Genomic DNA, 23,366 nt, shown 5'->3' on the forward strand with positions numbered 1-23,366 from the left:
ACCCGTGAGCTTAAGGCCAGCCTGTTCCACACAGGGAGTTCCAGGGCAGTCAGGTACATAGTGACCCTGTCTCAAGCAACAGTAAACAGGTACAAATAAAAACACCTTGAGTAAGTAATTGACAATCCTCCTCTTCTTTAGAATATGATTGACAGTTTAGTGCAAAATGTGTTCTCTTTCTGACATGGTTTCTGTGAACCAGAGGAAGCAGAGCAGAAGTATGAAGCTGTGGTATTTACAACAACACACAGACCAGACGTTAGTATTTACATAAACGTGATTCCACGGAGAGCTGGAGTGACTCCGTTAACATGGACAAAGAAAACTTCACACTGAAAATTACGATGAAGAAGGAGAACACTGTATTACAACAAAGTCCCAATTTACTAAGCTGCAACACTCCCAAATGAGTGCACAACCTATAACAGACCCTCTAGAAACACGAAACAAAAACATATCACAGAGAAAGATGTTAGTAGCACAGCTGCAGAGTCAGCATTCTTTGCTTCATAATTGGTTCCGACCAGTAAACAAAACATCAGCAAGAGTACTGAGGAGCTGAGGGAGAAAGGCCTCAGTGTCACCCGCCACTACTAAACCCTTGATAACAAGCACAGCAAAAGCTTCATGACACTGGATTTGTTATGATCCCTTGAATATGACACCAAAGTTCAGCAAACACAAGTTAACAGAGAATCAGTACTATCTATCTATCTATCATCAAAACATAAAGCTTCTACGTAAAGGAATCCACAGACTGAAAGATAGGGAGAAATTTTATAAATCATATATGTAAGAGTCAATACCCAGAACAAACAAAAGAAGACAGGTACACACCTATAACCCTAGCACTCAGGAGCTGAGGCAGAAGGATCTCAAATTCAAGGCCAGCCTGGGTTACACAGAGAGACTCTACCTCTAAACAGACAGGCAACAGACAGAATAGATAGGAGAGACTATGAGGTGCTGGCCAAGTAGAGCACCTAGAACTTTCACATACTGCTAGTAAGAATACAAATGATACTCGGGTAGTGGCGCACACTTTTAATCCCAGTACTTGGGAGGCAGAGGCAGGTGGATCTTAGTGAGTTCAAAGCCAGCCTATTTAGGGAGCCTGGTCTACAAAGCAGATGCCTGGACAGCCAGGATTGTTATACAGAGAAACTCTATGTCAAAAGACCACAAAAAAAGAAAAAGAAAAAAATACAAATAATACAGCCATTCTAGAAAACTGTTTACTCAGTTCTAAAATAATTAAAACAGGGAGCTGAAAAGATTTAGTGGTTTAAGAGCACAGCACCTCTTTCAGAGGACCCAGGTTCAAGTCCCAGAATCCATGTGGCAGCTTGCAATCATCTGTTACTACAATTCCAGAGATCAGATACCTTCTTCTGGCCTCCTGGTGCACTAGGTATGGACATGTTACACAGACATTCATGCAGGTAATACATCCATACATGTAAAATAAAACATTTAAGACAATAATAACTAAAACATACATTTACCCTACAGTCCAGCAATCACAGTCCTAGGAAGCTCTGTGTGTGTGTGTGTATGTGTGTGTACATATTTGTAGTAAGAGGTTGCTTGTTTGTTTCCCGGCCGCCTGGCAGCTCAGACCAGAAATATTAATTAAATCACTGTTTAGTTCTAGCTTCTTATAGGCTAGCTTTTAGACACATTAATTTAACCCATCTCCATTAATCTGTGTATCGCCATGTGGTTGTGGCTTACCAGCAAAGTTTCGGCATGTCTGTCTGTGGTGGTGGCTCCATGGCAGAAAGGGCAGAACAGAACTAGGCACGTGGGGGATGGGGGGGACGACAACACAACACTAAATTGAATGCTGGGAGAAAGAAGGCAGAGTCAGAGAAAAGCCATGTAGCCCTGCTGGAGACAGCCAGAACTTTACCCAGTAAGCCACAGCCTCGTAGCAATATACTGATTAATGGAAATGGGTTAAGATATGAGTTAGCTAGAAATATGCTTAAGCTATTGGCCAAACAGTATTGCAAATAATATAGTTTCTGTGTGTTTATTGCGGGACTGGGCAGGACAAAAACCTCCTACTACACTACATATATGTATATATGTATTCATGTGAGCACACCTGGGAAGGAACCCAGGGTTTTGCGTGTTAGGCAAGAGCTCTATACTGAGCTGTGTCTCTAGCCCTACCTTACTCCTAGGTATGAACCCAGTTAAACAAACAGAAAAGTATATATCTATTTACAGCAGCTTTATCCGTAACTGCCAAAAATTATACAACTCAAATGGCTTCCAAGAGTTGAAAGACTAATGAAACTTAGGTACTAACGGTCCTAGGCACATAAGGCTGAGGCAGTAAGACCCTATTTCTCTCTCTCTCTCTCTCTCTCTCTCTCTTTTCCAAGACAGGGTTTCTCTGAAGCTTTGGGGCCTGTCCTAGAACTCTGTAAACTGGGCTGGCCTCGAACTCACAGAGATCTGACTGTTTCTGCCTTCAAAGTGCTGGGATTAAAGGTGTGTACCACCACTGTCCGACAAGACCCTAGCTCTTAATGGAAGGAAAGGAAGAGAGGAAAGAAGGGAGGGATGGAGGAAGGAAGAATGATATATACATAGTGGAAAACTATGTAACAATAAAAAGTAACTACTGACAAAAAATTCAAAATGAATGTGTCTCAAATACATTACACCAATGATACATAATCTCAGAAATATGTCCTCTACAATTCCATTTTGTCTTCCAGAAAAGATAAAACGTAGTCATGAGGGATAAATGAGAGGTAGGCAAAGGCTCGGTGAGACTACAGGGGGAGAAGGTGCTGTGGGGTGCTCACTACAGCATCCCACTGTGGAGCTACAGGAATATGTGCTTGTACACAGTCAGAACTACACACAAGTCCATGTGCCAACACAGCACAGTGGAGACCACCAGAATCACTGGCACGGGTCCAACCCCCACAGTGCCAATGCGGGAGTTATGTTTTCAGGAAGAAAATGGTGGCCATCTCCTAATTTAACTTTTTTAATGCAAGTTAGCTCTAATTATTATATCTAGGTTAACAGACAAAAAAAAAAGTCTTCAATTCTGTCACTCAACCATGAAACGAATGTTCCATTTTCAACATTCCAACCAAACATGTAGGTTTGGTACCTACAGACAAACAAGGGTCCATTAGAGTGGGCTACCAAAGGCTGCAAACACATAGCTGGGATCATTTATATATATATATATATATATATATATATATATATATATATATATTCTGAATTTCAATAGAAAGTGTGTGTGTGTGTGTGTGTGTGTGTGTGTTGCAAACGGATGTGTTCATGTGGGTGCATGCACATGGCTGAGTGCATGTGTGTGAGTTCACATGGAGGTCAGGGATCTGCATCTGGTGTCTGTCCTCAATCATCCTTCATTTTCGTCGAGGGTCTCTCATCAATTCAGGCCCTCTAGACGGCCAATGAGCTGCAGCAACCCATCGTTACTGTAACTCTGCCCCATTCCCTGCACCAGAGGTACAGAGGTGTTGCTGCTGCACCCGGCAGCTAGAGAGCTGAACTAGGTCTTCATTCTTGCACGGCAGGTACAGTACCCATAGAGCCCTCTCCTTAGCCCTCTTCAGGCAACGTTCTTAAGAGAATAATGTATATCTATTTTCAGACTGCATTATATCCAAGGATAAGTTATGAAACAGTATCCATAGTATCCCATCTCAGTAATCTGCAAACAGGAATAAGGCTAACACAGCATACACCCAAGTATCTGAGGAGGCCATACTTGATAGCTGAGAAAACTGGCAATTTTTACTTTAAAAAATTATTTTTCTACAATAGCCTGATTTTTTTTAAGGCCTAAGTATTTTAAGAGGCTGTTCTCCTAGTCTGTGGTTTATAGTCGAGTTACAAGTGTGCTATTCCTAATACAAATGTGTTCGGCTGAGGTCCTGACATAAAGGAGCTTTGTAAGGCCTGTGCAGACCCAGGGTCCTCAAACACTTCACCAGATGTGAGGCAAGAACAACAGCGAAGGAACTGGCTTCAAGTGGTAACCTGGGGAGTCTCGAACGCAGGGGAAAGCAGCCAGGAGAGCAGGAAGGGCGAGGAGGGAAGCAGGAAGGCAGAAGAGAAGCGTGGGAAGACGGCAGCAGCAAGGCCAGCGCTGAGGAGAGCAGTGCGGCTCCAGGAGACCCACGCCCTCACTCGCCCCTCCTGGAACTGGTCATTTATTCCAGAGCCCCCAGAAGGGACTGCAGATTGCTCTTCACATAATGTGTCATGCTCAGGACCTTGACCCCAAGGGGTAGGCCCAAACCCAGGCTAGCCAGGTACCTCTAACTTGACCCAGCCAGCTCCAAACAGAGACAGTCTTATGCTCATTGGGATTTAACCACCAAGAGCAGGTTAGCATGGGGTCTGGCAGACAGCCAGGGACAAACATTTAAAATGCACCACCTCTCACAATACATTACAGATACAGTTCAAACAATGAAATGCTTAATCCTGCTTAACCATTCCTTGACTCCTCTGACCCTTCAGAGTTGTCTGAGTTGTGCTACTGTAAACGGGAAACACACAAGAGAGCAGGGCACATTCTGAACACTGCCCTGCACTGAGCACCAAAACCTCATGCTGCAAATGTGCTTGGCTCCATGGGCCTCTTAATGCAGCATTCTAAGCAAGACTGGGATCCTTCTGCAAATAAGCCAGGGCAACAAGGTTTCCCAGGCTCCTCCCTGCAGTTCATTCCACTCACTTGAAACAGAGCATTCGCCCCTGCTGGGTTTCTTGGCTTGGTAACAACTACACAGGGACTGGCACCTTCCTGAGAACAGCACCTTCCTCTGCAGGTCTGCACGTCCCTCAATCCTATCACTCTCTCACGGGACGCTGGCAGGCTGAGGGTTGCCAGCCCCCTATCTCAGACAGAGCTACCACAGCAGCACAAGCCCTTATCCCCACACCAGCATTGCCCCTAAATTCTCAGCCCAAGGCAGTCAGTGCTCAGAAGCCTCTAGCAGAAAAACCCAATAGATGGATGCCCTCCATAACCTGGCCAGACTGGCAGAGAATGAAGTATCTGAGTGGCCTCAGGCAAAAGGGGGACAAAACAAAGCTGGGCAGAGCTGAGACTTCTTCCAAACGCACTGCCTGAAGTGCTGAAGGGAGACACGGGCCAATGGGGCTCAGGAGTCACATGCTCCCCTTGATCAGGCAGTCAGGGAGAAAAACCGTCCTACAGAAAGAACGAAGCCGTGGCTCAAACCCTGCAAGATTCGAGACTTGTGAGTGTACCCCTCAGAGCCTATTATCAATAAAGCCTATAGTCAACAAGCGTGTGCCTGGGCGACACAGGTCAGCTCAACACAGTGTAACCTCAAAGCAGCCGGGCAAGCCACAAAGGTTTGGGCACAGAGGTGAACCCGTGACCCTCGCTAAGTGGGAAGCTGAAAGAGAAGCACGGCTTGAGTCCAGAAGTTCAAGGTCAGTCTAAGAAACAGCAAGAGGGGTGCAAGGCAGGAGGCACACACTCAGGTAGAAACTCTACCATCGGTCTACACCTATCTCTACTGCCTACCACATATCATTGATTGCTCAGTGGACTGATGACTTTGGGATTTTCTTGGGAGGGCAACAGGGACTGAGCCCAGTGCATATTAGGCAAGAGCTCTACCACTGAGCTACACCTGACTTTACAACTTAGGTTTTGGGACAGACTGAGAGCACACCTTTAATCCCAGCACTTGAGAAAGAGAAGCAGAGGCACAGGCAGGAGGATCTCTGTAAATTCAAGGCCATTCTGGTTTACACAGCAAGCTCCAGGATTATACAGAGCAGGAGGTTGAATGACCCTTTCACGGGTCACCTGAGACCATCAGGAAGCACAGACACTTGCATTACATGACGAACCGTAGCACAACCGCAGTTATGGGTAGCAGTGAAAATAATCTTACGGCTGGAGGTCACCACAACTTGAGGAACTGTATTAAGGATCGCAGCATAGGAAGGTTGAAAACCACTGACAAAGAGAGACCTGGCTCAAAGGGGGAGGAGGGCTACTGAAAGCTTTTCATTCCAGCAAACAGGAGCACCTGTTAAAGTAATTCAGCAAGTCAATTACTTGTTTGCATTTAGTCACTCATGTGGTACTGAACACACTCTTATCTACATACAGCAAAGAAAATGCTGCGAGGGCTACATGTCTATTAATTCAAAATAAATCTTTTAAATAGTATGTCTAGAAGATACCTACAGCTTACATCTTTGCTCAGTTGAGAACTTAGTTTCCTCTCTGGCTTAATTAACATCAGGCCATAGCCACGTCTGTAAAATCAATTCCCTTATTAGATGAGCGAGACAGAAGCTACTCAAAGAAAAAAACAAACAAAAGAAACGAGTTGCTGGCAGAATGCTTGCTGAGTCAATCTCCAGCCCCAAAGGGGAAAAAGCAAACGTCACTGCTCCCCACAGAACCTCTAAGCCAACGGCAAACAGATGCGGAAGGCAGGCATGGTGGGGCATGACTGTAATCCCAACAGTCAGGATGCTGAGGCAGGAGTATTGAGAACTGGGGGCTAGCCTGAGCTATGTAGGGAAACTCTGTCTCAGAAATAAACAAAATATATCCTCTCTGGACAACAGGCCACCTTCCCTGCCAGCAGATGCTGCTAGCACAGGCCCGTGACGGGGCAATCAGAGCATGCAAACCTCCGCCTCCCTTCATCCCCAGGCATCCGTGTAGGGCACAACCTGCCTGACATAAACAATAGTCACTGAGAGCAGGATGTTGAGAACAAGAAGGCCGATCCAGTTTGGCTAAATTCTGTATTTGCCACATTTGGATACTATACTAAGAAAGTAACTGTAAACACCTAGCTTTTCTTTTCTTTCTTTTTAAAAAACTCTTCAGTTCTGCTGATCTGGTCATCTTAAAACAAAAAAATAAATAAATAAATAAACACCCTGCAAGCTTCCTATAGAACTCCAAATGGAACAAAGATGTTTTGACAAATCCATGGTCCTGTGAACTCTCCTGAGACTTCCTTGCAATCAGTTTTTTTGTTTTGTTTGTTTGTTTGTTTGTTTGAACTCCTAGCTTGGCAGCCCTTGGGCCTCCAAGTCCAGAGCAACAGCTGAGGCTTTCCCAGACGTGCAGTGAAGGTGGTGATGGCGACACATGGGACACATGCAGGACTATACGGCCGAAACCTCCTCGCCAGCCCACCATACCATACTTCATGACTCACACGCAATCTTGGGCAACAAGTTATTCATTTCCCTAGCGTCAATTCCACAGCCACATTCTACAAAGAATATAGATGTTTTCTGCCTCACTAGTAAGCTTTTGTTTTACTAGCATAGAAGTAAAAAAACTAAAAGGCAAAACTCTACCAACCGCAAGGAGTTCCTACAGTCCAAACCCTGGGGCCTCCCAGCTGCCTGTTCTAGGACACTGACTCAGCAGTCAGTCTGGGCCGTCAACACCAGCCCTTTAAACAACAGCCCAGGTAAGACTGGACTCTCATATGCAAAGCTTCCTAAGCTACTATGCTAAAAGTGCCTGAGCTTCTTCGTACTTCATCAGTCTTTCCCACAACCACAGGATGGCTAAAAAAGCTAAGGAGGAGGCCCAGCACAGGGTGGGCTGGCACAGGCCTAACACATGCAAGGTCCCTACCGAAATTCATCCAACTTTCTCACATCTGGCCAGAGGAAAGAATGTGTTCTTTCCAGGTTCCTCACCTGTAAACACACAGGAAAGGGCACAGGCAAGCTGCTTCTGAGACCCGAACTGCAGGGTCACCTTCAATGTACGCTAGCACTACTCTCAGGGTCAACATGAACCAGATCTATCTTGTTCTTCCTGGACTTGGGACTTTCCCAAACTTCAGCAACCCAGAAAACCAAACTTGGATGAGCTGGTAACACTTGCCTAGCAGTCAGGAGTTCTTCATTATGGACAACAAACAGAAAAAAAAAAGGTACCTTTGCCATGTAGATGTGTATAACGAACTTATCAACAACCACAGGTGCACCGTACTATCCAAACACATTCAGAAAGCCCAGAACAGCGAGAAAGAGAAACACACAGTTCAAGCCAGTGCTTATCACAGGACATCACAGGACACGGTCACCAGTCAAGCAAAGAAAAACCAGTAAGGGAGAGCTGGGCCAGGACAGCTGCCAGAAATGAGGACACAGGTCCCTGTCTCAGCCCAGTTCACCCACTTGCAGGCCTGACAGGTGGGGCTGAGGGTCATGCAGCAGCAGTGTGTTACTGAGGCTACTGAAGGGGAAACGAGGGCCTTCCAGCAGGGCTGAGGTCGGTTTATACGGAGGGAACTTGAAAGGAAAAGAAGCTGGGCCAGAACTGGGTCAGATGAGGCAGAACCCGTGGTACACACTATAATGGCTAATATTTACCAAGTACTGCCCGTGCTAAGTGCAGGCTCGGTATCTTCCGTTTAGCCTTTGGTGGCAGGTAACCCTCTCACCTGAACTCTTCAGATCTCACACAGGTCACTCAGGCCGAGCAAGGCTAGGCTAAGGCTCTGAGGGCATGGTCCTATGTACAGGCAGTAAGCATTTAACGTTTGTGAATTAAAGGGACCAGGGATAAATAGGAAATCTACAATAGGGGGCTTGAGACCACGAAGGAGGCTTGTCCAGCACTCAACTATGGAGGGACAATGTTTCAGGCTGGAGGAAAGGGGTGGGGACAGATGGAATCAGGAGCGCCTAGTGAATACTGGTAAAAATGTAGCCCTCAGCCCCTTCAGAGCCTCCATCTCGGGATACAATGAACAACTCTGAAATGAAATGGACAGAAAGGTTACTAAGTAGTTTCAGCAGAAAGTTAGATCTTGTCAGAACGGAGTTTCTAAACTCAATTACCGGATGCTATGGAACCTGCATATTTCATCTCTCTGAGCTACTTTACTGCTTAAATTGTACAGAACTAATTTGCTTAACTGAAAATGATTTCTGTCTGGCAGACAAAAAGCCAGAGTGGTTATCTGCCCTCTGTACACTGTGAAGATTGCTCTCATTGTTAATAAAGAGCTGACCACTTGTAATTGAGGAAGAAGGAACGGGAGGGAATGATCTTTGAATTTTCCCTTGAACAATTTGTAACAGTTTATTGATTTCCTCACTAATACAACTGCTTATATTCTGTAATAAGCATATTTTTTTAAAAAAGTCCTTTAAAATTAACAGTCTTTAATCCTAGCACCCAGGAGGCAGATGCAGGGAGATCTCTGTGAGTTCAGGGCCAGCCTGGTCGACAGAGTAAGTTCCAGGATAGCCAGAGCTGTTACACAGAGAAACTCTAAAAAAATAAATAAATAAATAAATAAAAAAGAATAATCTCAATTTAGGAGCACGGATAGCCTGTAATGGTGCCTGACTCTTTGGACCCCAAGGGCAGGGAGGTTAATAGAGTCTCTACTGTTCCTTGTCTTCACCAGCAATCTCGGGGGAGCTTGGGAGACGAACCTCAGCCACAAAGCATTTGCCTGGCATGCCTGAGGCCCTGGGTTTGACTTCTAATACCCACAAGAGCAGATGTGTCGTAATGCCTTTTAAGTTATTCTGCTTACTGTTACTCTCTCTGTATGTATATGTGTGGATGTGGTATACGTAAGGGATGCTTGCATCTGCCCCAGCTCTCATCCTGAAAGCACGGGACAGTTTCCAGAATGAGTCTCTCCTTTCATAAAGGGACCCAAAAACTGAACTCAGGCCATGGAGTTCGTGTGACCAGCATGTTTACTGACTGAGCTGCCCCCGCCAGCACGCACAGCTATTTACTGATTTTGATCTACTCTAAAGTTATGCAGACAGGTCCGAATCTCAAGTTATACACACTCACAAACCCCTGGCCATGCACAGCTGAAGGGGTTTCCACAAAAAGAGCCCTGGGCCCAGGTTTGGCTTGTTTGCTCTCTCTCTCTCTCTCTCTCTCTCTCTCTCTCTCTCTCTCTCTCCCTTTCTCTCCTCGCTCTCTCTCTGTCTCTCTCTCTCTCTCCTACTGAAATCTTTGAGCCTTACACTGTTTTTCATAGCTACACTGGAATCGACGGGAAACCACAAAAATGAAGGCTTCCATTGCGCCCATCATCAAACTGCAGCAGCAGCAAAGAAATCACCCAGAACTGCTTTAGTTGGATGAGACTGACAACTTTAGGTGTTTGTTACTTCAATAATTCCCAAGTTCAGCCAATCCTTTCAAATCTGTGAAGGGCATGAGTATGTGTGTGTTTGTGCTGTTGGGGATGCGCCACTCCTCCAGCCTCCAGAGGCAAATCCTGGAACTGCTATTCTTTGCTTTTAATCAAGTTTTCTAAGAGCCACCATAACTCTAGCCTAACTCTTGGCTGAGGCATCCACTCGACCCTGAGGGGTACCACAGGACCCCATCTTGGCAGAGAGGAGCAACTTCCTCTCGAAACACAGTTATCAGAAAGCAGAGAACTCCAATAATAATTACAGGATCCCTGGTTTTCATTTTACACTTCTCTAAACGAACAGCTTGGCAAAGCTTCCTATGGTTTCCCCAACTTTTACAAAAATCTGTCTTATAAGCAAAAGCTTCTGTTTCCCAGGAGCAGTAGACACTCTATAAAAAGTTTTAAAAAGGAAAGCCATTACAATGCCATTTTATTTCCATACTTTCTCCCCGATAGCAATACTTTCTCCACTCAAAGCAGATCCTGGCAGCTTATTTATAAATATACAATAACCTTCCCTTATAAGTTCCTTATTTTTAAATACCTTGACCTTACAAACTATGCTGAGCAACAATCCATATTTTTCTCTTTCTTCACACAATATTCACCTGCTCATTCGGTGCCTCATGATGTGCCAGGCACCAGGGAAACAGTGAAAAACTTAAATCAAAAACTTATTCCCCTGGGGCTGACAAAGATTTAAGCAGAGTGAGGGGACACCGAGTGGGGCTGTCCTCCAGAGACCAGGGGGTAAGAGAAGGGCTCTCAAGCAATAACCTACAGAACAGAGCCAAGAGGGCATTTTCACAAAGGGAATAAGGGCAGAGGAATAAACCAAGTGCCAAAACTAAGGAAGGAGAATGCTAACCAACATGCTAGCTAAGGACAGGATTATAGCTCAGTGGTACAGTACTCACCCAGCCCACTTGAGGCCCCGAGTTCCACCCCCAGCATCTTATAGTCAACAAGGAGGTAAGCAAGGCTCTTGATCAGCACAAAATAACCAGTATTAGAAAAACTCCAGTCGAAGGAAAGAAATGTACCTTACTATGCTTTGGTTTATACTATGCTAGACTTGAAATGTAATTAGTGCTCATCCCTCCCCCCACTTCAATTTTCAATTCTTCATTGGTGAGAGCCACATGCTACAGTCCTGGTACGAAGAAGAGGGGGTAAGCAGGCTTGGGTAGGCAGGAGAATATGCCAGAGGGGGCGGGAAGCAACCTGTCTTTATAACAACCCATTCTTATAGAAACTGATCCAGTCCTTGAGCAGAGAACTTACAGGAAAGAAGAAATAGCCATTCACAGTGTTCTGCATCCAGGATCCAAACACTGCCCGCCAGACTCCATCTCTCCACACTCTGGCACTGAATGAAAGCCAGGACACCTGGGACTCAGGAAGATGCATATAAACTCCACCCTGTTTCTCCTCCTGGGACTCAGAGAACTGTCAGGAACACAGTTCCTCTAGGGCTGTCAGGACTGGGCCTGGTAACCCGAGGGATGCCATAAGGACTTAATGAACTCACAGCTGCCAGTCTCTGCACTGGAGACCAGGGATGCACAGAAACCTTGCATAAGTTATGGGAGGTGTTAAATGAGTATGGTTTTTTGTTTGTTTGTTTGTTTTGGTTTTTTCGAGACAGGGTTTCTCTGTGGCTTTGGAGCCTGTCCTGGAACTAGCTCTTGTAGACCAGGCTGGTCTCGAACTCACAAAGATCCGCCTGTCTCTGCCTCCCGAGTGCTGGGATTAAAGGCGTGCGCCACCACCGCCCGGCTGGTTGGTTGGTTTTTTGTTTTGTTTTGTTTTTTGGTGATGTTTAGCAATGTAAAAGGATTGTTATTACAAGTACTGAGTGCACCCCTGGCCATTTAACAACAAAAACCAGTAACAATTCAGAAGCAGCATCCAGGCTACTCATGAGGACATTTACTGATGTGGTCATACTAACAAGCAAACAACAAAAAACCTAGAACCCAGAACAATGGGCTTTGTACAGAGGTGCTTATACAGCCTTTCAAAACAGAAATTCCAGAACGGGGAAGATGGTTTGGTGGGTAGAACACTGGCCACACAAGCAAGAGGACTAGAGTTTGGCTACTTAACATGCAAATGCCAGCTAGAGCAGTGGTGTGTTCCAGATAGGATGCTTGCCTACCATGTAAATGCCAGGTGGGGATCCCAGAGCAAACTCTCTAACAAGACTAGCCACACTGTTGAGTCGAGGTTCAGTGAGAGATCCTGCCTCAATACATAAGACAGTCAGTGATCAGACTCTGGCATCTACATGCATACACACGTGCGCGTGCACACACACACGCACACACACACACACACGTACGCACACACACGTTCAAGTGCACACACAAGATCAAAATTTCCAAGAATCTGCCTATTTGAGTCTGTCATACTAGGATGATATTTTTTCAACTTCCTTTAAAATAACAACATTTGCTGGGCATGGTGGTAAATACCTTTAGCCCTGGCACCAAAGCAGAACAAATCACTAAAATAAAGTTACTGAGTTTAATTAACTAGATTTATTAAAGATGATTCCTTTCAAATAGAAGTTTTCCACTAACTTAAGTAGTATCAGCTACAAATACAGAGTGCTTGTTTTTTTATGGAAAAATGTATTTTGTTACTGTAGCCCTGGCCAGCCTAGAACATGATATGTAGACCAGGCTGGCCTCAAACTCAGAGACCTGCCTGCTTCTGACTCCTGAATGCTAGGATTAAAGGTGTACTACACTATGCCTTGCAGGAAAATGTATTGAAAAAAAAGTAAGCTTCAAGTTTGTTCGAGTGTTCAGTATTTATTATCTAAGTCATTCTCCCCAAAGGCCTCCAAATTATAATAAACAATAAAGGGAAAACTGCAGATTATAGCTGATACATTAGCCTTAAAATTAATGTGCACTAAAGTAGAGCTGGTACCAGTTATTTTAAAAATATCTTTAAATATTTATATGGAAGTGTATACAGACAGCTGCGTGTGTGCAGATATATGCATTTGTGTGCAGAAGACATCTGAGACAGGATCTCTCATTGTCCTGAAACCTGCAGATTAGGCTGGCTAGGCAGGGATCCCCAAGGATGAGACACCTCCTAAATGCTGGGACTACCAATACACACCACCACACCCAGGTTTTTGTTTTTCTTTTTTAAGTAGTTTCTGGGGAACCTCAAACTCAAGCTCTTTGCTGACTGAGCAATCTCCATATACATAGAGATTTTATATATACATATATTTATATATACATGTATATATACATACACAATCACACACACACACACACACACACACACACACACACACACACCAGTAGTTTTTAAGAGAAAATACTTGCATGTAGTATAAAATTCAAAAGGTACAGGGAGATATATAGTGGAAAAAAATCTCCCTGCCACTCAAGATCTCAGCCACCCACTTCTCTAACTCAGAGAAAGATCAGAGATACAGTTGTTGTCTTGGTCTAATCACACTACTATAACCATATATCACACTACTATAATTTATCTGGCTAAGATATAAAAAATAAAAAATGTATTGCTTATTGCTCAGGAAGCAGCAAAGTTCAAGATCAAGGTTTTGGCGGATTTTGTTTCCAGTGAGAGCCTATTTCTTACAGATGGCACCCTGTATGCACCCACATATAATGGAGGAGGCAACCTTTGACCTTTATATTGACTTCAATAGTCAATAGTGTTAGCAGACTAACACTATTCCTGAGGACTAAGCTCTCAAGGCTTCCCAAACTTTTTTTTTTTAAGCCCAGGCTACCCTCAAATTCCTTTTCCTCTTGCCTCAACCTCCCCAGTGCAAAGTAAGTACCACCTCACCCTGCTAAGGCTAGCTCCTTAACAATCTCATTAGGTATAGGATTCCAGTGTACAAACTAGGGCTGGGGTACAGCATTCAGACCACAGCAAGTGCCAACAGGCTTCAGGGGTTTGGAACAGAAGTGACAGTGAGCCCAGGGCTTTGCAGATCTACAGTGGCCGGACGTGAAAAGCAACCTTTTAGATTCTCAGGCATGATAAGAGACACAAAGTCCATTCCCTAAGGAAACTCCCTGCCACCCCACCCAAGACACACACACCTCTGCCCATCACCACCCTGGAGCCACCTTGAACTTCTTCAATTTTAGATTCAGCTTTTCCCCCCATACAAAATAATCTTGCTGAGTTGGGAGGTGGTGGCACCCACCTTTAATCTCAGAATACAGGAGGCAGAGGCAGGTGGATCTCTGATTTTGAGGCCAGCCTGGTCTCCAGAGTGAGTTCCAGGACAGCCAGAGCTACACAAAGAAACCCTTGCTGGCTTTTTGGTATGCATGAAGACAACAGCTCTCCTGTCCATGATGCAGTATGTCTGTCCATTTGTTCAGTCACCTACGATTTCTTTCTCCAGAGATTTGTAGTTTATGAGTGGATGGAGAGCCACACTGTCAGCTTTCCAGCTAAGCATTTCCTTTTTATCAGAGTTAGCAACTGATTTGTTTGTTGTTTTTTGACTTTGGTTTTTTTTTTTTTTTGAGATAGGTTTCTTTTTGTATTGATTTTATTGAGCTACACATTTTTCTCTGCTCCCCTCCCTTCTTCTCCCCTCCCCTTCAATCCTCTCCCATGGTCCCCATGCTCCCAATTTACTCAGGAGATCTTGTCTTTTTCTACTTCCCATGTAGATTAGATCTTAGGGTCCTCACTGTTGTCTAGGTTCTCTGGGTTTGTGAATTGTAGGCTGGTTTTCTTTATGTCTAAAAGCTACTTATGAGTGTATACATATGATATCTGTCTTTCTGGGTCTGGGTTACCTCACTCAATATGATGTTTTCTAGATCCATCCATTTGCCTGCAAATTTCAAGATGTCATTGTTTTCAAGATAGGTTTCACGGAGATCTGCCTGCCTTTGCCTCCCAAGTACTGGGATTAAAGATGTGCGCCACCACCACCCAGCTGTTAGCAACTGTTTTGCTATTTTTCTTTTCTCTTTTGGTGAGATAGCTTCACTCTTCAGCACAGACTAGCATCAAATTCATGGAGATATTTCCACCTCAGCCTCCACATACTGAGATTGCTTACAGGTGTGAGTCACCACACCAGGCTTTTTAAAAATTTCAATTTCCAATAATTTATTGCTAGAATACAGAAATATGGTTATTTTTACATGCTGATCTTACATCTGATAACCCTGCTAATTTACTCACTAATTCTAGCTTTTCTACATATTGCCAGATAATTATCCATCCATCTACACCCATCCACCCATCCATCTCTGTAGCAGTGAGAGTTTCTGAATCCTGTTGACTATGAATGAAGCACAGGAATCACTGCCTGGCTGCCGTCTTGGGAAAAGCATTTGTTCCTTCCCGTTAAGTGGGAAGTTAGCTACAGCGTTTTCATAGTCCGTCTTTTCCAGGATGAAGCTCCCTTTTCTTTCAAGTTTGTTGACAACATTCATCAGAAAGGGTGAATTCAGGGATTGTGAGATGTTACCCGATGATCTTCATTCCATCCCTGGAGCCCACACAAAGGCAGAGGAGAGAACCAGCTCACAGAGTCATCCTCTGACCACACGGATGTTCACCGAGAGCTGGAGCTTGCCAATTAAGCTAAGCTGACTGACCAGCAAGTTCCAGAGATTTGCCTGTCTCTGCCTCCCCAGTGCTAGGTTTACAAGCATTTTTAATGGGCATTAAGGATTAAACACACAAGTGAGAACTGATCGGTCTTTAGACCAGTTCTCCAAAAGAGAAGACATTCAAGTCTGTCCCAATTAAACTTCAAGTGGCCCAAACCTTCCAGCATAACTGTGGAACCTGGGACTGATAAACTCTGCACAATAGCTACAGTCAGTGTTTATCAGAGGTGAAGCTGTGTAAATGCAGCTGTTTAATGCTACATATAGTTTCTTTATGTTCTCACTGGGCTTTATTGAAAAATCCAGGTTTGGCTTTGTCCGTTTTGCCATCACATCCCACACATTTCCAGAGTACAATAAAACAATCACTGACTGTGTGCACTGGCTTGAGGTTACATTACACACTGGCAAGGCTGCCCACCAGCTAAAAGACTTTATAGTGCCCAACCCTGAAATGCAAATACTCAGATTTGCCTCTGAGTCACCTAAGAAAGCACCTTAGGTTACTTTAACTCCTTAATTCCTACAATTCCTCAAATGCTCAGGTAGTCATTTTCTCTCATAGTCCATTACCGAGGAAAAGGGTGGGGCGGGGCTTAGAGATTTCTAGATCAAAGATCTGAGGTAAAGTTTATTCCCTCACTCTTAAGAGAAGTAGTCTTCTGGTTAGGACAGACACAACTGCCACCACCCATCTAATGGCTTCCAAAGTTTTTTAAAGAGATTTTAAAATTTGTATCTATGTGTATGAGTGCAGCCTGAGTATATTGCCACCCGTGTGGCAATGAGGCCAGGAAATGGCATCGGATCCCCTAGAGCTAGAGGTACAAGCAGCTCTAGACAAGAGTCACCAGACCTGAGCACTAGCAACTAAACCCAAGTCTCTTCCTGTATGAGGTTTCTAATACCAAAATAATATATGCAAGATCATCTGGGGAATCTTGTTAAAAATTAAGTTTCAGAAATTCTGAATGGGCTGATTCTGCAGAGGCCTAGGGTAGTAGAAATGCTGAACCCCATGTTGGAAAAGCAAGGATCTACAGGTCTCCTTAGGCATCACAATGTTTATAAAGACTTTTTTTTCTTTTTCTTTCTTTCTTTGCTTTGTTTTTTTTTTTTCAAGACGGGGTTTCTCTATGTAGCCCCTAGCTGTCCTGGAACTCACTTTGTAGATCACGCTGGCCTTGAACTCATAGAGATCTGTCCGCCTTTGCCAGGATTAAAAGTATGTGCCACCATGCCTGGCAATATACTAAGACTTTTAAAAGCCAAATTTTACCGAAGTAAAGAATTAGTACTTTCTTGTTTGTTTTTCCAGTCTAAATTTAAAGTTTAATTCCTTGGAGTTTTTTTATTTTGTTTTGTTTGCTTGTTTCATTTTGAGGGAAGGTGGATCACCCTGAAAGCCCTAACCTTTAGCAAGGCTGAGAAGCCAAGGGCACAAGACCATCATCAAACAGTCACATCATTCAAGCGGCCTTTCTTGCCCATGTGGAATCTGCAGAGCAGAGAGCAGTTAGAGATTTCAAAGGCTGGGCCCGAACGTCCTTCCACAAGAAAAGTAAATGCTACCACACAACCACACCTTCCCAAAGGGGTAAACGCCACCGGCTCCAGCTCAGAGACGGCAAAGTCCGGCAGTGAACTGATAACCAACGTTTAGCACAAACCACTTCATCTCCGTTCTGAGGAACAAGTTAAGAGTTCACCAGGGGCAAGCTCTATTTACTTTCAAAGGCCTAGTGAGTAAACCAACATGGTCCTTGACTAGGCCTTGCAGTCCACCTGGCTCCAAGTGCAGCCCTGCCCTTTTTTTCTGGCTTCTGATTATCTGTACTGTACGCAACCACTGGCTAGTTAGGTGACTTTTAGAACAGGATTCCATACACCTCTACACCTATATTCTCTTTGCTAACAGCAAAACCTAACACAAAAGCAATACATCCTCAAGAACATTCTACATTACTGGATTAAAATTGGTTTAAAATTTAAAGATAGATAACTTGCTCCACTTATTTCTCACTAAAACTATAGATCAGAAGATCGAGCCTTCCACACAGAAGAGAGAAAACTCTCCATGATTCTACAACCTACAAACACTGGGGCCTTTATTTAAAGAGTGGCCACGCATGATATTTCTCCCCCCCCCCCCAAAAAAAAGACGAACACATGCACTCAGCTAAGCACAACAGGATCCTGAAAGAAAATGCATGCATGTACAGTTCCGTGCAAATGGCTTCTCTGGCTGAAAAGTCTATAAAGTTTCGAGGCCTCAATGGAAGGCTAAAAGCGACAGTGAGTAGGAGGGGTAGCGAGGTTTTTCTAACCCGGACCGTGCCCTGTCCACAACAGAGATAAACCAAAACCCAGACAGACCTGCTACAAAACCACAAAACAGAAACAAAACCCACAAGCCCCTGAACCAAACACTCTGGAGGCTAAAATAAAATAAAAATAAGAGGACTCTGAGAAATATGCTCTAGAATGCCTAAGTCCAATTGAAAGTTCCTCCTGTCACCTACCATACTGGCCGCCCTACCAGAGTGACTTAACTCTGGGTACCAATTGGGCAGTCCCAGCCAGTGCTGAGACGAGGACTACGGGATGCTAAAGAGGGATCAAACGTCCGCAGTAAAGACTGGAGGCTTTATGGGTAGATCTGGACTCCCCCACTGCATCTGGGCTACATGCCTCCATTCAACAAATATTTATTGAGCGTCCACCATCTGCTGGGCACCCTGCTAGGCGCCAGGGAGGAAACCATGCCACAACCCCCGGCCTCTCTGTTAGCAGAGAACGGTCTGGGGTTACACGAACCGGAAAACCTGCCACAAGTTGCTAAGCACAGTAGTAGCCAGAGGACGGCACGGCCCTCGCAACCGGCTCCGCGCTCCAAGCTCGCGGATGAAGCCGGGAGGGCACAGGTAGGCCCCGGTGCAGGTGTGCAGACACCAGGAATCCCTGAGGCTTCGGAGCTGCAGAGGGCAGGCTCCTGCCGAGGGCGCGGTCCCCAGAGGAGCAGGAACCGCAGCCCGAGGACCTTGTAGCGTGGGGTGCGCGGGGCGGGGGCCGCGCAGCCTGAACTTGGCTCGGGCCCACCGGGCCTGCCCCCCGCGGCCGGGTGCGGGGAAGGAAGGCGCGGGCTAGGCCGCCGACCCGCCCGCCCGTACCTGGAGCCCCGCCCGACACCTACCACTTGGGCGACCTTGAGGCGGCCGAGCGCACCGCGCAGGTAGTCGGGGTCGCAGCGCAAGCCGGCCAGCCCGCGGCGCTGGCTCACCGGTTCGGTGGTGGGCTGGTACGGGCTGCTGGCGCCCGAGATCATGGAGGTGCTCGAGGCCTCGCCCTCGAAGCCGTCCAGCTCCTCGCCGCCCCGCATGCTTGCCGCCCCGCGCGGCCGGTTCCCCAGCGCCAGGAGTGGACAGGCTCAGCGCGGCCGCCGCATCGCCGTCGCCTGACCACCCCGCCGCCGCCTCTGCACCCGCCGCCCGCTGCGGCCGCGGCTCGGTCCGCTGGGGCTCGGCTCCCGCCGCCTCGGCAGCGGAAAGGGAGGGAGACGGGAGCGGGCGCCGAGGGAAGGAGGCGGGAGCCGCGCGCCGGCCCGGAGGGGGCGGAGACTGCGGCCGGCGCGGGGAGGGGCGGGGCGCTGAGGGCTGGGGGCGGGGGTCGTCCAGGAGAGGAGGGGTGTCGCGGGCTGGGGCGGAGCCTATGGGCCTTGGTCACGCCCCACCACGCCCTCACCTGCTAGGCATCCAGCCTGGACTCCGTGGTCACCAGCTGCCCTGGCTAGGAGAGGACGGATGGAGCAAAAGAGGGGAAAAGTGTGGAGAGGATGGAGTTTGACCAAGGAGTTGCGGAGCTGCGTCCTCCGTCCGCAGCCTCAGAGTCAGTTTCAGAGAAAGTAGGATCTTCTGCCGGTATTTTGGGGGATTTCCCTGTGAAAACTATGCTTAGGACTGGAGAGATAGTAAAGAGATTAAGAGCTCTCCTGTGGCTCAAAGATTGTCTGACACCCTCTTCTGGCCTCGACAGGCACCTGCATTTACATGCACATAACCTCACACACACACACACACACACACACACACATACAAATATCTAAAAAAGAGAGATAAGCTTTGGCGGATGGTGAGATGGCACGATGGGTAAAAAAGACTTGTCACCAAGCTTAATGACCCAAATTTAATCCCGGGGACCCACATGGTGAGGGCAAAGAACCTAGTCTCTAAAGCTGGCTCCTAATCTCCACATGCACGCCCCCCCCAACCCCCACTCCACCCACGCTACACACACTAAACAAATAAACGTAGTAAAGATCAACTATGTCTCCTCCCAGTACCAGGCACAGTGCCCTGCCCAAGCTGGACTTGACTGCAACTGTGTGACACACAATAAGGTATAAGTGTGTGAGTTCCCCCACTGGGCACCCAGAGACAAGCTAATCCTGTGCCAGAGGTACAGTACGTAGGGGTGAGAAGCTGGGGCTAACGGAGCCTGCAGAATCCACACAACACATGTCAATTTAGGATCTGGTGCACACAGTAGGCCCTTAGTGACTAATATTAATTTCCTTTCTTGGCTGAGAAGGGTTTTGCTACCTCTAAGTGGCAAGCTAGGTGAAACGTCAATTTTGCCCTGGAGGCATTAATTATAGGCCAATTTGTCATTCACGTGTGAAGACTAATTTTAAGCTTAAGTAAAACACTGACTTTCTAAGAATTGTCACTTTGACACTGAACCTTCCAGCACTCTGCCTCCTCTGCTCTGGGCCCTGGGGAAGGCACTTGGATAAAGGTGTTATTACAATTTTACACAAGCAGAGACAAGTGCCAGAGTGGGAGTGGCTTGTCCAATAGCACATAAGCAATCTTGAGTAGAACACAGATTCTAACTTTTTCCAAAGATGAAATACTTAAATTACTTGACTTCCCAAATACTAGGGGGCGGGCACTTACTGTAAGCTAAGCAATATGCTAAGAACTGAGGACAGGGACATTGAGAAGGCTGGGTGGGTAAAGATGCCTGCCACCGATCCCGACCACTTTTGGTTAGTTCCTGTGACCCACAGGGTGAAGGAGAGAACCAATTTTTGGAAGTTGTCCTCTGACCTCCAAAAGCATGCATCAGAGTCCTACCACCCCAAGAATACATGTGATAGCTTTTTTAATTTGAAAGCAAACTCTACTCTGTCTTAAAAGTCCTACTGAAATGACAGCTACAGGGGTCTCCTTTTCAAAGGGCTTAAAACCACAGAGACAAAGAATGGGAAAGGAGACACTGACAACAAAAGATTGGAAGCTGGAAAACAAATATGCAAGCGGTAACTGATACAGCACATCTAAGAGAAGAGAGCTCCAAGCTGGCAGCAGGAAAGGCCGAGAGGCGCCGAGGTTACGTATCAGAACAAAGGGCTCAGGAGCACCAGAAAACATCTACAAGCAGGGGTGACCGCAGGCACAAAACAAGATGATCCATTGAAAGCTTTGAAGAAGTACAAAAGGATCTCTGGATCCCCACACATACCCCAGGCCTCAAGACAAGCTGTGGTCTCTTAGTGTGTGTGTGTGTGTGTGTGTGTGTGTGTGTGTGTGTATGCACATGCACATACACACACACGCATGCATATATACACATTCGTGCACACATATTCTATTCCCAGGCTTATCGAAAATATTACAGCACAGCAGAAAAGATTCAAATGCTCTGAATGATATTTTCACATTCATTCCCACAAATGCTCTGAATGATATTTTCACATTCATTCCCACTGCAAGCTGAATGGCCTGCAGGTTGGAGAGCCTCCCAAGGTCCAGAACTGTTAGCCTTTCCCTAGTGTCAGGGTCTACATCCACGATGTGGGGCTGAGGCCTCAGGAACAGAATTCTCTCCCTTCTCTCTGCTCCTGCAGCTCGATGGAGGGACCTCTACAGGGCCTCTCTGAGTCTGCTTATGCATGATGTAATCAATAGCCTCTTGAGCAGCTTCTTGAAGGGAACAGTGGTGATCTGTGCACACACACTTGATGTGGAAATCACTACTGGCAGGTGGATCACTTCTCAATAAGCTCTACCACTTTCATCACAGTTTTTGTGGAAATGTGGCCCACGATGGTGGAGGTCCAGGTAAAGGAGGTCCAAGAGGGTCGGTCGGTCGGTCGGTCGGTCTCTCTCTCTCTCTCTCTCTCTCTCTCTCTGGTTTTCTAAGACAGGGTTTCTTTGTGGCTTTGGAGCCTGTCTTGGAACTAGCTCTTGTAGACCAAGCTGGCCTCGAACTCACAGAGATCTGCCTGCCTCCGCCTCCTGAGTGCTGGGATTAAAGGTGTGCGCCACCACCGACCGGCTCCCAAGAGTGTCTCTTAAAAAAAAAAAAAACTGGGCTGTAGTGGCTCACATCTTTAATCCCAGTACTCAGAAGGCAGAGGTAGGTGGATCTGTGTGAGTTCTAGACCACCCTGGCCTACGGAGTGAGTTATAGGAGAGCCAGGGCTACATAGAGAAACCCTGTCTCTAAAAACAAATAAACAAAAAAAAAAACCCAAAAAAACAAAATTCACTCATTCAGAAGATGTATGTGAGGTGCAGGCACACAGTCCACAACACAAGCATGCAGATCAATCTCAGGGGTAGACCCTGACTTTCTACCTTTCGAACTCCAACTCAGGCCATCAGACTAGCATGGCAAGCACTTTGCCCATGGCACCATCTCTGGAGTTGGGAGTCGAAATCTCTTAAACAGAGATAACTAGGCACAGTAATGGGCAAGGCAGGGCACTTTACTAAAAACTGGAATGAATTAAGTAAAAGTTTCTTATTAAATGTAGAGACTCTCGGACTTCTTTCCCAAGAGATCAAAAAGCCAAGAGCTCAACTCGTCACTATACAGCTTAGGCAGCAAGGACGAAGGACCTATAGACTGACAAGGTTCCTCCAGGTACAGCTGGCCAGTTCTCCCTGCCACTGAGTCAACAGCTGAGAAATATTACCTAAGCCACAGACCTCCAAATGAGCTCTGGAGGGCCAATCAGCTTTGAAGTAGGATGACTTAAGGCCACTGAACATTTAAGAAACACCAGTCACGTAATATAGGTCAAAACAAGGAAAATCACTCGGGAAGAAATAAGCAAGAAGACATGTCCAACATGTCATTACCTGCTTACTTCTGTGTTTGGACTAAGCAATGAACTGATATCTTCAAAAAATAAGTTATTAAAGTCTATGTTTATCATCTTATAAATATATCGTATTTGTGTATCTGCAAATATATGTGTATCATAAGTATTTGCAAGGAAAATATGTAATCATAAAAGATGTAGACACTGGTGTGGTGGTGCATGCCTGTAACTCCTCATTTAGAGTACACAGGCAGGATGACTGATTCAGTTTAAGCCTTAAAACAGTGGTTCCCAACCTTCCTGCTGCTGCAGCCTTTAATACAGTTCCTCATGTTGTGGTGACCCCCCCCCACCACAGATTATTTTGTTGCTACTTCACAACTGTAA

General features: G+C 45.9%; 1 protein-coding gene across 1 annotated transcript in view; it reads right to left on the reverse strand.

Moving 5' to 3' along the window:
- The window catches only part of Cmtm4 (CKLF like MARVEL transmembrane domain containing 4), a 50,429-nt gene extending 31,009 nt beyond the window's left edge, over positions 1 to 19,420 (reverse strand). The window contains exon 1 of the mRNA XM_085682083.2: positions 19,062 to 19,420. Within this exon, the coding sequence (XP_085538209.1) occupies positions 19,062 to 19,247 (186 nt within the window). The 5' untranslated portion in view covers positions 19,248 to 19,420. The remainder of the gene's footprint in view (positions 1 to 19,061) is intronic.
- Positions 19,421 to 23,366: the final 3,946 nt, after the last annotated feature.

Source organism: Myodes glareolus, chromosome 22 (assembly GCF_982192425.1).
Source record: "Myodes glareolus chromosome 22, mMyoGla1.1, whole genome shotgun sequence".
NCBI classification, from domain to species: domain Eukaryota; kingdom Metazoa; phylum Chordata; class Mammalia; order Rodentia; family Cricetidae; genus Myodes; species Myodes glareolus.